Here is a 14720-nt window from a genome sequence, read left to right on the forward strand (position 1 = left end):
GGCATATTTTCGAGAGAACAATGAAATAAATATTATATAACTTAATTCTTTCTCTTTTTTTTTGTTGCAACTTAATTGTATTAAATTTGTTCTAAAACTCTAAGAAATAAGAAAAACACATATCTAAAAGAAGTGCCAGTAGACAAATAATAACAAATATGAAAACACATTTTCCCAAAAATATAACACTAGTTTGTGTTTATGTTTATGTAGATAATGATTATTATTTTCCAAAAAATATAACACTAATTAAAAATATTTTAACAACACAATAAAATAATGATTATTATTTATTTTATATAAATCAAATTGACTCTATATAAATTTGAGACGATAATAGGTTAATTGAGATTTTTTTTAAATACTGTTTACGGACTCTAAAACTCTGTGCACAGCTCTGATTATATTGCTCACAATGACAGTTTCCTCGTTCATATAATCCGGTCATTTTGATGAATGTATTCGCCATAAAACAACAAAATTTTGGCACAGCCATTTTAATAAACATAAGTTTTATAAATTTGAATTTTCCATATGGATTTATAGACTATTTAAAATTCGCCAGAAAATTAGAATTAATTATTTAGCAAAATCTGCCAAATCCACCGTTAGCATATATACACTTTACTTCACACTTTTCAATTATTCAAATCAATATGAGTCATGGTTTTGTCATACATGAAATCCAGACGTACTTTAAGAATAATTAAACGATCACGAACCAAGAAAAAATTAAACGATTACGTTCCAATCACTGGCAGATTTTTCATAATACGTAATAACTATATTCATCAGTAACAATTAAGATAGTATTTCGAATCAATCCATTTAAAAATCACATTCTAATAAATCATTTCCATTCATCCGCAGTGACAGCTCATTATAATATATACATTCCACACACTCACACACAAATTGTGCTTCTCACCATCTAAACTAACACAGTGGTCTACTCCTTCACCACATTTCTCTTTCTCTCCCTTTTACAGGAAAGCCATGAAAGGACAGAACCATACCTCAACATCTTCTTGTAATATCCATCCAGTAGAGTTTATTGAAGGTGTGTGTCCTCTCTGTCTCAATGAGAAACTTCTAGTCTTGGCTTCTCTACAGAGAAGACAACCTCCATCTTCTTCTCCTTCTTACCATAACATCCAAGAATCTTCTAAAAAGAAAAACATCAGACTCTTCTCCTTCCTTGGCTTCTTCGAACTGCGACACCATAAGTCTTATCACCAAACCACCTCCACCATCAGCCCAGAAGGTACCAGATATACTAAATCCTTATAATTTATTATTCCACTTTATACAAGGCGATCTAATAGATTTAAAAGCCTATAGCTCTTAACCTTTTACCAAAAAAAAGATTTGAAAGCCTATAGCAAAATTATCAAAAGTGTGGCTATTCTAGAAATATTATTTACATAAATATAATTATGTGTCAAATATTTTTTTATGCATGAAAAGAAAACGAAAATATTCTAATTTTATTGTTCTTTCATCCAAATGTGGTTTTGGATTTTCAATGTAGATTTTGAAAGTTTATTTTTCACTTTTATCAAAATCGTTTTTTATTGTTATTTTATCAAAATCATTTAAGTTTATTAAACATACAGATAAATTTATGTATTAGTCTGAAGATTTTTTTATAATTTATTCTTTAAGATATGTTATGGTATCAAATTTAAATCTTAATGTCTTAAAAATAACAGTTACGAAATTTAAAATCTCATGACGAGTATATCCAGTATACGTAGATATTATGATTCAAATGGTACAAGGTGCTCTACAGATTCATTCATTTCGATCAAATTCGAAGACAACGTAGCAACTTCATGGGAAAAAGAAAAAGAAAATTTTCAGCTTGAAAACTGCAAGGGTTCATGGGATCATCAATATCATCAACATGTCATGCACCATACGAAGAAGAAGAAGGAGATTAGTTGTCAGCCCACACCACGTCCTCTACTGACGTGGAGGAAACGTATTAGCCGGCTCGTACACGTCATCGGTTTCAGGAAACGTCTAGCGCCAAGGTTAAAGGTGATGATTATAGCTTGAGTAGAAGTTGGTTAAGGCCTTCGCTCCCCACCAACAAGAAAACCCAAAATTGATTTTCTAAACTTGCAACAATCTTTTTGTATAAAGATTTTGTTACAACAATTCTTCCTTTTTTTTCCTTACAATATTGTTTTGGCTTTTTCCTATTTGCGATCTAAGATGAATCAATCATTCATTTATGATGATTCTGTTTACTTTCAATATAACGATATGGTCGAACATTATGATGATTGTGTTTACTTTCAATATAACGATATGATTCGACTACAGAGGTAACAGAGGTAGACGAAGGTACCTCATGGTGTACAGTCTCACCAGCGAGGTTCAACATTTTGGATAATATTGGGGATACCTTCGATCAGCCCTCTGATGCAGAAGTTGCAGAAGTAGAGGAGGGTAAGATTGCAGAGAATTCAGAGGTGTTGTCAAGCAAGACGAATGCTGGAAAAGATGATGGTTCTAATCAAGTTAGCCTAGTGAAAGGTGGCGACGACAAACGTCCCCCCGTGCCAAAAGGAAAAAAGAATTCTTCCAAGTTTATTTCTGAACCTAATGCTCAAGCCACAAAGGGAACAGCTCCCGAGTGCCTTGGGGAGAAGGAGTGCGAGAAAAAAACAATAATCTATGTCGAATTTCTTTGTATGGAATATTCGGGGTCTGAACAAAACTACAAAACATTCAGTTATCAGGGATTGGGTTCGGAATATGTCTTTTCAGTTTGGTGCTTTGTTAGAGACAAGGGTCAATGAAACAAAATCTCAGAAATTTGCGTCTTCGATTTTTGGTGACTGGTATCGCTTCTTCTCACCCGTCTTTATGGGTTAATTGGATCAAGACATACCTGATCCGTCAAGGCTCGTTCTGGTCGGTTAGTTCTACCACAAGCATGGGATCCTGGATGTGGAAGAAAGTGCTGAAAATGAGAGACAAAGCTCGAGGGTTTTTCAGGGTCACTGTGAGTAATGGGTTGAAAACATCATTCTGGTATGATGTTTGGTCACCAATGGGTCAGCTTATTGATATAAGTGGGACACAAGGCTTCATTGATCTTGGTATTCCAATGCACTCTACGGTGGCGATTAGTCGTCGACGAAGGTGTCATCGTGTAGATTACCTCAATGACATTGAAAATCTGCTTGATACACATAGGATTAGTCAGAACAGCGCTGCTGAGGACACGCCCCTTTGGAAATGGAAGGATGATACTTTCAAACGGGTTTTCAATACTAAGCGCACTTGGATTTTGATTCGGGATCCTGGTTCTGACGTCTTATGGTATAAAAGCGTGTGTTTCTCTCACTCCACACCAAAATACTCCTTTCTGACTTGGCTGGCAAGTCACGATCGCTTCTCCACCACTGATCACATGGAGATGTGCAACACGGGAGTTAACACCTCATGTGTTCTCTGTCAAGCTCCTACCGAATCAAGGGACCATCTTTTCTTCTCATGCAGCTACTCAAAGGAAGTATGGACTGAGCTATCTAAAGGCATCTTCCACTCTCACTCCTCAACAGATTGGCATTCCATCATCGCCATCACTTCATCTGCAATCCTCGATCGTGTCCACCTCTTCCTTACTAGGTATGTTTTCCAGACAACCATACATAGCATCTGGAGAGAGAGAAACGGTCGATGACATGGAGACCAACCTCAACCATCTGCAGCTCTTATCAAATTCATTGACAAGCAAGTGTGAAACCGCCTCTCGCTGATCCGGTCCATGGGGGATATACGTTTCAAACAAGCTCTCCAGCTCTGGTTCGCGACAAGGGAATGAAATTCTTGTAATCTTATTTAAAGCTTTCTAAACAAAGATGCACCAGTTATAAAACCGTTTTTTTAGTTGAATAAATTTTACATTTAATTCAAAAAAAATATTCGACTACGTTGGTTAATATATCTTATTAGATATATAGCCATATTAATTTTGTTAAATATATGGTCAATTTATCAATATATATCATCATAAATAGTTAAATCTATTATGAAAAAAACAATGGAGAGATGATTAAATACAAATATTTGTTGATTAATTACAAAATATTTTGTAGCCCTCATACACCTCAACTCCATCCTCTTGGTATCATTTATGCCCATCATATTCTTGGAGATAATACACCAATATTTGGTTCGCTTTAAAGACCATGTCCAACATAGCGTTAAGCTCTTGAAAACATAGATGGTTATCACCATGGACCGTCCTATCATAATCCGTCCGAACTCCCATCACTTTGGGGAAGATTCTCTACTAACAACTCTCTTCCATGTTGAGAACCATCCTAAATTATGGTAAATATCTCCATAAAGAATTCAGATGAACTCTTTAGAGAACTCATGGTGAGAGCAATCCCATATGTACCTTTGCAGTCTCTCCAAAGCCTCACAGAGTGGTAGTTTTGTTTGAAGCTTGTGATATAGTTCTTCAAATGAGAACCATTCTTAAAGAAGAGGTAACTTCTTCGACATCCTTGCACTATTTGTTGGAGTTATTATGCGGGTCTAGGCTAGAATTCGATTCCTCTCAAGCATGGAATTAACTAACTATTGTCATTTGGGCAGTCAAAATGGTGTTATTTTTAGACTTATTTAAAAATCCAGTGAGTGATGTAGATTTGCTGAATGTGTTTTCTTATCAGATATACGCAAGTCATACATACGATATATATACATCACATATTAACGGTGTAACCTGTTGTAAAAAAAAAAAAATTATAATAACGGTGTAACCGTAAACCCTAAAGACATATACAGATGCAAGACCAATACGATACAATATAGCCCAATAATTAATGAGCACACTCAATTTGAGAGCGAATCAGGTTGGATGGTAAATTCTTGGATTACTCCCAAGTCCCAAGTTATTTAAAAGAAAACATTCTTCAAAATTACTAATTATATACTCTCCGTTTTATAAAGAGTGTCGTTTTAAGGTTTTATTTTTGTTTCACAAAGAGTGTCGTTTTATATTTTCAATGCAGAATTTTAAACAATATTCCAGTTTTGACCCTATTGATTTAATGTATTAATTAGAGAAAAAGGGTTATTTAATGCATTAATAAAAGGCAAAGTAGTATTTTTAATAGTTTTCTTAATAAGTGTGAAAAATATCAGAATGACACTCTTTGTGAAACGGAGGGAGTACTATTCGTCTACGTGAAAGTAAGTAATAATATATTATGCTTAATTAATGCATATTATATATAGTTTGTTTGCTAATATATATGAGATATCCAATGAATTTTTAAAATTTTAATAGAGATTGACAGAGAAAATTAGACTCGATTATAAAAAGATAGATTACAACGACTAAGATTATCAATCTTTCTACTTTTGTTATAAGAAGTTTGTTAGTTTTTTTAGACGGAATATGTAAAAATGGCCTTGGAATATAAATGGGTCTCATGTGAACTGTCAGATAGTGTAGGACCGCGAAAATCCGATTGAAATCACGAATAGAAAATAGCAATTTTATAAACGATATGTTGAGGTAAGAGATTAAAACGAAAGTAAGAAAACCGATTGAAAACAGACGAAGACACGGAGTCGAGATATGATCTCTTTCCTTAACTCAATAAATCGCCCGTAATGTGTGACAGTTTGTTGCGATTTTTGAATCCTAGGATACAACCGTGATGAGACTATTACACAAAACCCGTAATAGAATCTGCGAACTGAAATTATACTACGTTATAGCTCTCGAGATACTTACGATATTAAGACGAGAGGGATTTGCTGGAAAGAATTATTTGTTGTGTGTTTAGTGTATTCGAGAATTCGATTATTTAGAATAAGAGAAGAGGGCGTCTATTTATACTGGAAGGTTCAGCTTGATCCGCAAGGAATAAGCTTTGGCAAAAAGGAATATTCACGAGATATTCTCCTTTTTCCGCAAGTAAAAGGATTCGGAAATCTTCCGTTATTATCTGGACGCAATCTTTTATTTCCTAAGATTTATCTTTTCAATATGCAAAAAAAAATTTGCAGGAACTAAGAAGCCCACGACCCACGCCCAGCTATATAGAGCCCAAGAGCCTAAGAGCCCTAAGAGCCAACTAAAAAATGCAACGAGCAACGAGCAACGAGCACGAGCTCGAGCCCGGCACCGGCACCGGCGACGGCGACGGCGGCGGCGCACGTAGGTATTTTTGCATAATGCCCTTTTACTTCCACAATGCTGTTGACCCTTATTGTGAGAAGGCCATATATATACAAGAGATTTTTCTCTTTGGTGAGCAATGTGGGACAAATACACTTCCACTAAACTTCCACTTTTAGTTATAGCCAATAGGAACTTCCACGCAGAGAGAACCATACCACTTCAAAGGATGCAGAAGTGGAAATCAAAGGAAAGGAAGATACGGTGCGAAGTCCTAACGAGAAATCAAAGGCTCAAAGCGAGAAACGTCCAGTGCAGATAGAAGAGATAGTGGCCAAAACCCTAGCAACACCAAAGTAATCATAGCTATGGGAACTGCAGGTGGTGTTATAGTTTTTTCTTCAAGTAAACATAATGACACTGTTTCATCGGAGAATTGGCAGGTGGTAAAATCCTCAGCAAAACAGATAAGACAAAAATCTAAGTGATGGTGAGATAGCGGAGGATATGGGGTATGGATCACGTTCGGATTCGCGGTTTCTTTCTCTGCAAAATAACGAGGAAGATGAGGTACAGGTTGAAACAGAGGGGGTTGAGGACAACAATATGGAAACTGAGTGATAACTAAGAGTTTTCAAGGCTCTTTGTAGAGGCTATCAATCCCCTGTCTTGTAGTACAAGGGATTTATCAATCCATATGTGGTGTTAGACACTAAACTATGTGATCAGGTTCTTAATTCAAGCAAACAAGAGTGGTTTTGATTAACTAATGACAACTACAAACTTAAAAACAAGATAAATGACTAAAGAAGTGATCAAACAAAGAACTAAACAAATGACAAGTGATGAGAATGTATGTATGATGATGAGAAAAGTCTTAGACATGATAGTGGATTAGGGTGCCTTCAGTGATAAACTAGTGAGCTAATGAACCATATGATCAAGCAAACCATTCAACTTAAACATCATTGATTAAGCTAATCCTCTCATGAAGGTATCAACTTTTATGCTAAAACAGCTTCTAACCTAATCATCATTAGTGAAACATGAATCAGCAAGCATTAATAACCAGTTTAATCTGTCATTTAAGCATATAAACAATCATTCCCATAATGAATAACACTTAAACCTCTAACAACCTTGGTTCAGGCATTTCATCAAACACTTTTGGTGCATGAAATACCCAGAATCTAGACCACATATGATGTGTATGGATCTAGCATTAAGAACAGGTTGTAGAGAATGGAATATGCATGATCTAAGCTCACTAATCTACCACTTAAGCACCCTAATCTACATATCTAAGACCTTAATATGGAGATTACTCACTAATCATGATCAACACACTAGATCCTTTGCAAGATGTGTTGTTAATCATGATTAGAAGTGTATAGATGAAGAGATAGATGATAGATTTAGAAGAAAGCAGCTTTCAACACAAAGATCTCTTAAACTTTCTTGATTAAACACTCAATAATCGATATTTCTCTTTTTTGTGGAGTCTTTTCACAAAACAGGCAAGAGACAAAGGGAATAAAGCTTAGTTCTTTAGGAAAACCTAAAAACTATTTATATCTCTCTAAAAACGAACCGGGTCAGCCCGGAACAAACCGGGTCCTGACCCGGCTTTAATGGATAAAGTGGAAATCCTGCGGGTTGGTCCAGTATCTCCCAGGTCGCATGCCCAAGTCGCAGTAGATGAAGAACTTGTCTTGTGAGACTTAAATCGCATTGTCTTAGCCGCACGCCCAAGTAGGAGTGTTTTGCGAGTCTTTGTGTGGCTTAATCTTCTTCATCTTCAACTCGCAGGACCAAGGCGGTTTCTGGGGAATGTACATGTGTGTGGGTTGATCTCCATTACACACAGGTCGCAGGCTCAAGTCGGAGTAGATTGCGAGTGATCGTGCGGCTTAGTTCCAGGCGCGGCCAACTCGCATGCCTAAGTCGCACGTTTGTGGACTTAGCGTTTTTCTTGCTCGGGAGCCTCGGACCTCATCCAGTGATAGCTTACCCGCATTTCTCAACTCGCAGCATCAACTTCCAGGCATTCATCTTCAGGCCTGCGAGTTAACCAAGTCGCAAGACTATCTCGCAGCATTCAGAGCAGCTTGGACCACTTCGCATTCCGGGAGGCTTAACTTCCAGGATATTGGTTCGAATTGTGTGATTCCGGTTGCAGAGGACAGAAGACTCATATATCTTCAACTTTTGTGAAGTAAGCTTCGGTGCTTGGGCATTGGAAGGTTTCCTGGAGGGCTCATCTTCGCAGTTCATTTACACGATCATGTGTCCACTCCGGAAACGTTATCGTCTTGATCATAGCTCCGAATTGAATGATCTTGGACGTTCTGGAAAGAGGAATCAAATATCTCTGATTCTCATGAAGGCCCCGTAAACTGAATCGGCCTGGAAGTGCACCGTCCTTCGCATTCTTCGGAGCTCATCGGATCGGTCCAAAATGGCAGCGAGACAGGAGTTCCTTCCGACGAGCTTAACTCCCTGCTCACGGGTCCGAATTCCATGATTCCACTTGCTCTGGAACCGTGATCCAAAATTCTCCAACTTTGATGAAGCACCCGACAGCTGAATCGGACTGGAAGGTTCCCCGGACAGGCGATTTCGGAAACGTGTCTGCACCCGGAGATTTTGGCCGAGAGATTCATTAGCCGGTACGCGTTTTGGCCGATAAAATCCACCCGCGGTACGTGAGAATGGCCGAGAAAAACCTTTCTGGTACGCGAGAATGGCCGAGAACCTCCTTTCAAGCTTTGATCACCATTTCTCTTCCTGGATTCATCTTTTCAGCTCCAAATAGTTCCAAACACATCTTGTAAACACTCAAAACATGCAAAGACTCATTGGGACCTAATGCAACTCCTAAGTTCTAAAACAAAACCTAAGGACCTAAAATGCATGAAATAAAACATGATTTGGAATGAAATATGCGACCTAAATGATGCAAATTATGAACATATCACTGAGCAAGAGTCACAGGTGGAGGAAAAGAATACTCGAGCTCAGGAGGCAGAGGGAACAGTAGTGAAGGAGAGCAGAATTCCACTGCATCATGAATCAAAGACAACTCACAGGTTTGTCAACACGACTTCAAATTCGCCTCCTCCAAGGAGATCGAATAAAAAAACCAGAAAGAAGCCAAATATAAATAATTGATGTCTGGATTCTTTTGGAATATCAGAGGTTTCAACAAAAATAAAAAGCACAAAGTAGTTAGAAGTTGGTGTCAAGAGAATAACTTCATGTTCGGTGGCTGGATTGAGACAAGAGTGCAAGAAAATAAGGCAGAGAAGATAGTAAATGAGGTGTTTCTGGAATGGTCGTTCATGAACAACTACGATCATCACAGGTTGGGGAGAATATGGATTGTTTGGCAGGATTCAGTTTGCCTAATGCCGGTCTTTAAAGATTTCAGTAACGGTGAAACTACAGGGTACCGATAACGAGTTCTTATGCATGTTTGTCTATGGTTCGAACTTTATGGAAGAAAGAAAGGAGTTGTTGGATGATATACGAAGTCACTATAGATCTCCAATATACAAGAGAATGTGATGGTTGGTTTTAGGGGACTTTAATGAGATTCTTACTGCTGCGGATCACTCTCTTCTAGATACTGGCTTAACGAATGAAATGTGGGATTTTCAGGAGATAATTAGAGATGGAGAGCTGTGTGATATGGGTTTCCATGGGCCTCAATACACTTGGTGTAATAAGCAAACAGAGGGACTGATATGTAAGAAACTGGATCGTGCTTTGGTAAACAATCATTGGCTTGATCATTGCACTCACTTTTACTGTGTGTTCGAAGCCAGCGGATGCTCCGATCACTTGAGATGTCGAGTTTATGTTGAGGGGGAAGTTTCTAAACCAAAGAGGCCTTTCAGATTTTCAAATGTGGTAGAAAAGTTGTCTAAGTTCCAAGAAGCTTTTCTATATTACTGGGATGGAACAACTCCCTCGTTTCACTCCACTTCTGCATTGTTTCGATTTTGTAAGAAGCTGAAATGCTTGAAGCCTGTTGTCAGGAATGTTTCAAGGGAAGCGCTGCACAATATAACCCAGAGAGTTCAAATTAACTATGCAGATCTTTGTGCAAAGCAAGAGGAGAACTTGAGAGCTCCATCAAAAATAGCAAAGAATAATGAGAGGGAGGTTTTTCTTCGATGGGAAACAGCTGCAACCCTGGAGGAAATTTTTTTGTGTCAGCCATCTAAGCTTAATTGGTTAATTGTGAGGGGACAAAAACACAAAAGTGTTTCATAGAGCAGTTAAAGTACGAGAAGCGAGAAATGGTATTCGACAGCTGCGAAATAGTGAAGGTCTACTGATAAATAGCAGAGATCAGATCAAAGATGAGGCAGTGAACCATTTTGAGACGTAGATTGGCCCAATTAATCCCGATTTATGATGGTTTCTTACAGAAGTTCTTATGAGGGAGTTGGTCTCTTACAGAAGTTCTTATGAGGATCATGTCAATTTTACGAAGGAAGTTACGAACGCTTAAATTAAATCAGTTCTTTTTGTAATGGCGGCCAATAAGGCACCGGGCCCAAATGGTTATACAGTGGAGTTCTTCAAAGAGAGTTGTCAGATTATTGGTACAGATCTAGTAGTGGGAATCCAGTCATTCTTCACCAAAGGCTTTTTTGCCAAAATGTATCAATTCTACCATTCTGGCTCTGATACCGAAAAAAAAAACAAGCGATAGACATAAAGGACTATAGACCTATATCATGTTGCAATGTTGCAATGTGATATACAAGATCATTTCAAATATTTTGGCGAACCGGCTGAAACTGCTTGTCCCGAAATTTATCTCTGCGAATCAGCTCCGGTTTTGTTGCTGATCGACTTCTTATCGAAAATTTGCTATTGGCTTCCGAGCTAGCAGGATATCATAAAAGCTCGATCTCCTCACGTTGTGCTCTAAAAATCTATTTCCAAGGCGGTTGATTCGGTGTAGTGGAGTTTTTTCCTGACAATGCTAGAAACTTTCAACTTTTCCTTGGAGTTTATTCACTCGATTTGGCTTTGTAACAGCATTGTTTTCAGTTCACATACCTTTGTCTGTTAAAGTGCTAAAATAATATCAAATACCTTAGGGAAACTAAGGAGAAACTATATATAATCAGAAAATTCCCAAGTCAAAGCAACAAGGATTAAAGTATTACAAGAGTTTAAGCAGTCCATTTCCTCCTGTCTCAACATGAAGATAGTCTCCCACTCTACTTACTTTAGGTACATAAAGAGTTTACATATCTTCACCATCGTCAGTGATGAATTTTCCATTACCAGGATTAATAGCAGCAAAGAAGAAGAAAGCAACGTTTAAGAGGACAAGTGGTTCGATATCTTGAATTGGTATACCGGTCTCAATGTTGAGTTGAGCCAATGCTCCTTTTCCGGTTATAATCTCTCCTATCAATGAAAATGCTATTCCCAACTGTGCCAATCTTCCAACGAATAATTCGTTTGCCTTGGTGAACCCAAACAAAGGACCTTTACATAACCAAACAACAAACATTTATGGATTAGAGACTTCAGATCAGTCTCAATAAGATCATATTTGTATCTTAGGATAAAGATAAATTAACATGGAGTAAATTCGGACACTATACTTGATCCAAACAAATGAAGCTATTTCATTTCTATGCTATAGTTTTTCCTTCTTGATTAGAACTATGTTATGTTTCCCTTATCGTCTACAGTTATATTCTACGCATTAGTTTTTTCAGACCAATGGCATTGCAACATAGACAGAAAGGGAAATCTTGAAGAGACCTTGTTCTTTGAGACCAAGGGCAGAACGGACGTTTTTGCCGGGAGCAATGACGGCTTTCTCGAGCCCGGTTGGAGTTGGAGGATCGTCGACGAATTTTCCTCTGTCTCCAAGAGCTCCAATAGCACCCAACAGAGTGAACAATATGAAGAAGAGAAGCAATGGCTCTGCTTCATAAATCGGTATCCCTGTTTCCAAATTCAGCTGTGCTAATATACCTTTCCCTGTCACCGCCTCACCCAGCAAAGATGCCTATGCAGAAACTCGACTTTCATATCAAGTCTTCTTTCTTGGAAGAAAAGTTTGTGTGAAAGAGTGAGAAGGGACTTACAGCGAAACCGATCATAGCGACACGACCCACAAAGAGTTCGTTAGCTTTTGTGAAACCTATCCCACCCGAAGTTCCGAAGATACCATCCTCAACCTTTGGCTTCACCTTCTCAACCTAAAATGTATATAACAATCTTCACATTACCATTGAAAACAAGAGATGTAGCTTGCGGAACAAGTAAAGGATCTGTAAAAACCTTTTTGGGAGCAGCTTTGGTTTTGGGTTTGAAGAGAGCGAGAGGAACGAGTGATTGTCTTCGAGATGGTATAACAACCGGAGAGTTTCCGGAGAGGAAGAGATGGTGAACTTTGGGCTGAGCCAAAGGGTTCTTGTTCCTCAAGAATTGGTTAGCAGAGACGCCGGAAGTAAGCATCATGGTTTGAGCCATTTTGTGTGTTGTGCTGCTTTGCTGCGTCTGAGGATGAGAGAAAGGATCAGTGACGTTTTGTGTTGTGGAAGTAAAGAGATTAAGAGATATCAAGAAAATCTGTTGACGGGCTTACAGTGCGTCCACGTCGCCCAATTGTCCTTACCTTAGTCTCTCTAGAGATAATGTTTTTGTGGAGAAAAATTAATATTTATTTCTTTTTTATTATTTTTTATTTAGTAAATGTTGTGTGAATACACAATAAGTTGTCGTTGGCAAAAAATAGACCACTAGAATCTTTTTTTTTCCCCAAGATGTCGACGGTTAGAATCTTTATATTATTCCATTGTATTTCACTCTGTATTTCGTCAACATATTCTACCTTGTAATGATGGATGAACGTATAATCCTATGTTAACAAATTCGTCAATTTCTGAAATTGAAAAAAAAAAATGAATGCTATCAAAACGATATATAATATGCTAGCACTAGAATGATTGAGTAGAAAGAATTAACTTTTACTATGTGCAGATAGTACATTGACTCAACAAATTTTATACGGGAATAAGTATAAATTAGAACCCTTTTTAAAAAATCAAAATTTGCATCACATATTGGTAAAGTAAAAAAATGCTCATACAGAATCTCGAAATACTTCGAGAAAACCAAATTGAAATGGGGAGATTAATCACGCCACGTACCACAACACTTCAAAAGGAAAAACAAGTGGTGTGAATGGGCTTTAATTACTTTGTCTCCATGTATGATGTGTCTGAAGTTTAGTTTGTGTCTGAAGTTAGTTTGAAGTTTGAACAAGAACATCTCACGTCATGACATCTCGCGTCATAATAAGATAAGCGGGATTAGGCTTTATTTCTTCTATGGGCCTTGGTTTACTTTTTTTTTTGGGTCTAAGCCTTGGTTTACTTTTTAGCTACTGACAACATTTTCATTATTCAAAGACAATGCTGGGCCGCATTTTTAAGTTGAGACCGGAAGGATGGGGCAATGTCAGAGCCGTGTTTACCATGTAGTGAAAAAGGTTTTCGCCTCAAACCCCCAAAATATGTTAATTTTTCAGGGCCCTCATTTTCTTAAGAGGTGGTTAAGTGGTTTATGGTTGGCATGAGGTCCTTTTTACATAAGATGTTTTCTTATTTTTGTTTATAAGAGAGAGAAAAAGGAATAGATATAGGAAATAGATTAAGATTACCTTCTCCCAATAGTTTTAGGAAATTGATTAAGATTTGTTTAGATTATCGGCTTTATAACATCTTAAAATAAGACCAAAACCCTAAAGCCCAAGAAAAAAAAAATTCATAGATTGCTTATCAGATATTGCTGACGATTCCAGTTTCAGTTGCCTTGGCTGAAAGAGGTTTTTCAAAGTTGAAGTTGATAAAGTCTTAGTTACGATCAACTATGTCACAAGAAAGATTGAATGGCCTATCTATCATATCTATAAAAAGAAAACTAGTTAAGGACCTCGATTATGAGAGTTTGGTGAAAAAGTTTATTGAAAAAGAAGGAAGAAAGATTATGTCTTAATTAGTTTTTTTAGATTAAAATTTTATTTTTGAATATTTTATATGATTTTAAAATTATATTATATTTTTTTGTTAGAAAACCTTTTTTTTAAATAAAAAAGGCCCTATTTTTTTAGTTTGCCTTAAGTCCCTATAAACCTTCGCACGGCACTGGGCAATGTCATAATATCTCCACTGTAAGTTGAGATCGAAATGTCTCCAATTTTTGTTGATTATGGGCTGAAGTGTTATCCTGGAACAGATTGTAGACGAGGTTGGATCATGCAGAAACAGCAATGGAGCACATGCACAAGAGTGGTAGCAAAAAAAGTTGCATGAAGATATTAATGATAAGGGCATAAGCCGTTGACGTGGAGTACGCGCCACAAGAAGAAATATTCAAATTGAAATGGAATTTAAAAAAAAATACAAAGATACTCTATAAAGTAAAAAAAAATTTTGATTAAAATATGAGAGAACATGGAGAGGAAAGAAATCAGAAAGTGAAAAAGACTGTATAGATCATCAAGAACTTAAAGGAA

At 37.2% G+C, this 14720-nt stretch overlaps 3 protein-coding genes across 3 annotated transcripts; 2 read left to right on the forward strand and 1 right to left on the reverse strand.

The window, feature by feature from the left end:
- The first annotated feature begins 933 nt into the window (after window positions 1–933).
- Window positions 934–2061, forward strand: LOC18010942. Its single transcript, XM_006393659.2, has 2 exons — window positions 934–1264; window positions 1793–2061. The coding sequence occupies exons 1-2, from the start codon at window positions 997–999 to the stop codon at window positions 2059–2061; spliced, it is 537 nt and encodes a 178-aa protein (XP_006393721.1). The 5' UTR covers window positions 934–996.
- Window positions 2062–2806: 745 nt separating this feature from the next.
- LOC112083119 lies at window positions 2807–3700 on the forward strand. The gene has a single exon (XM_024150850.1). It carries the CDS (start codon window positions 2807–2809, stop codon window positions 3698–3700), a length of 894 nt encoding a protein of 297 aa, XP_024006618.1.
- A 7559-nt stretch (window positions 3701–11259) lies between these two features.
- LOC18010936 (photosystem II 22 kDa protein, chloroplastic) lies at window positions 11260–12821 on the reverse strand. Its single transcript, XM_006393661.2, has 4 exons — window positions 12482–12821; window positions 12286–12399; window positions 11957–12206; window positions 11260–11674 (listed from the first exon to the last, which is right to left on the reverse strand). The coding sequence occupies exons 1-4, from the start codon at window positions 12671–12673 to the stop codon at window positions 11427–11429; spliced, it is 804 nt and encodes a 267-aa protein (XP_006393723.1). The 5' UTR covers window positions 12674–12821; the 3' UTR covers window positions 11260–11426.
- Window positions 12822–14720: the final 1899 nt, after the last annotated feature.

The sequence above is a fragment of the Eutrema salsugineum genome, unplaced genomic scaffold (assembly GCF_000478725.1).
Source record: "Eutrema salsugineum unplaced genomic scaffold, Eutsalg1_0 scaffold_7, whole genome shotgun sequence".
Lineage (NCBI taxonomy): Eukaryota > Viridiplantae > Streptophyta > Magnoliopsida > Brassicales > Brassicaceae > Eutrema > Eutrema salsugineum.

Coding starts and splice junctions, on each gene's coding strand:
- LOC18010942 (XM_006393659.2), top strand. CDS start 997: ATGAAAGGACAGAACCATACCTCAACATCTTCTTGTAATATCCATCCA. Junction 1,265..1,792: donor CTCCACCATCAGCCCAGAAG/GTACCAGATATA, acceptor GGTGCTCTACAG/ATTCATTCATTTCGATCAAA.
- LOC112083119 (XM_024150850.1), top strand. CDS start 2,807: ATGAAACAAAATCTCAGAAATTTGCGTCTTCGATTTTTGGTGACTGGT.
- LOC18010936 (XM_006393661.2), bottom strand. CDS start 12,673: ATGGCTCAAACCATGATGCTTACTTCCGGCGTCTCTGCTAACCAATTC. Junction 12,400..12,481: donor CCAAAGCTGCTCCCAAAAAG/GTTTTTACAGAT, acceptor TATACATTTTAG/GTTGAGAAGGTGAAGCCAAA. Junction 12,207..12,285: donor TCGCTATGATCGGTTTCGCT/GTAAGTCCCTTC, acceptor GTTTCTGCATAG/GCATCTTTGCTGGGTGAGGC.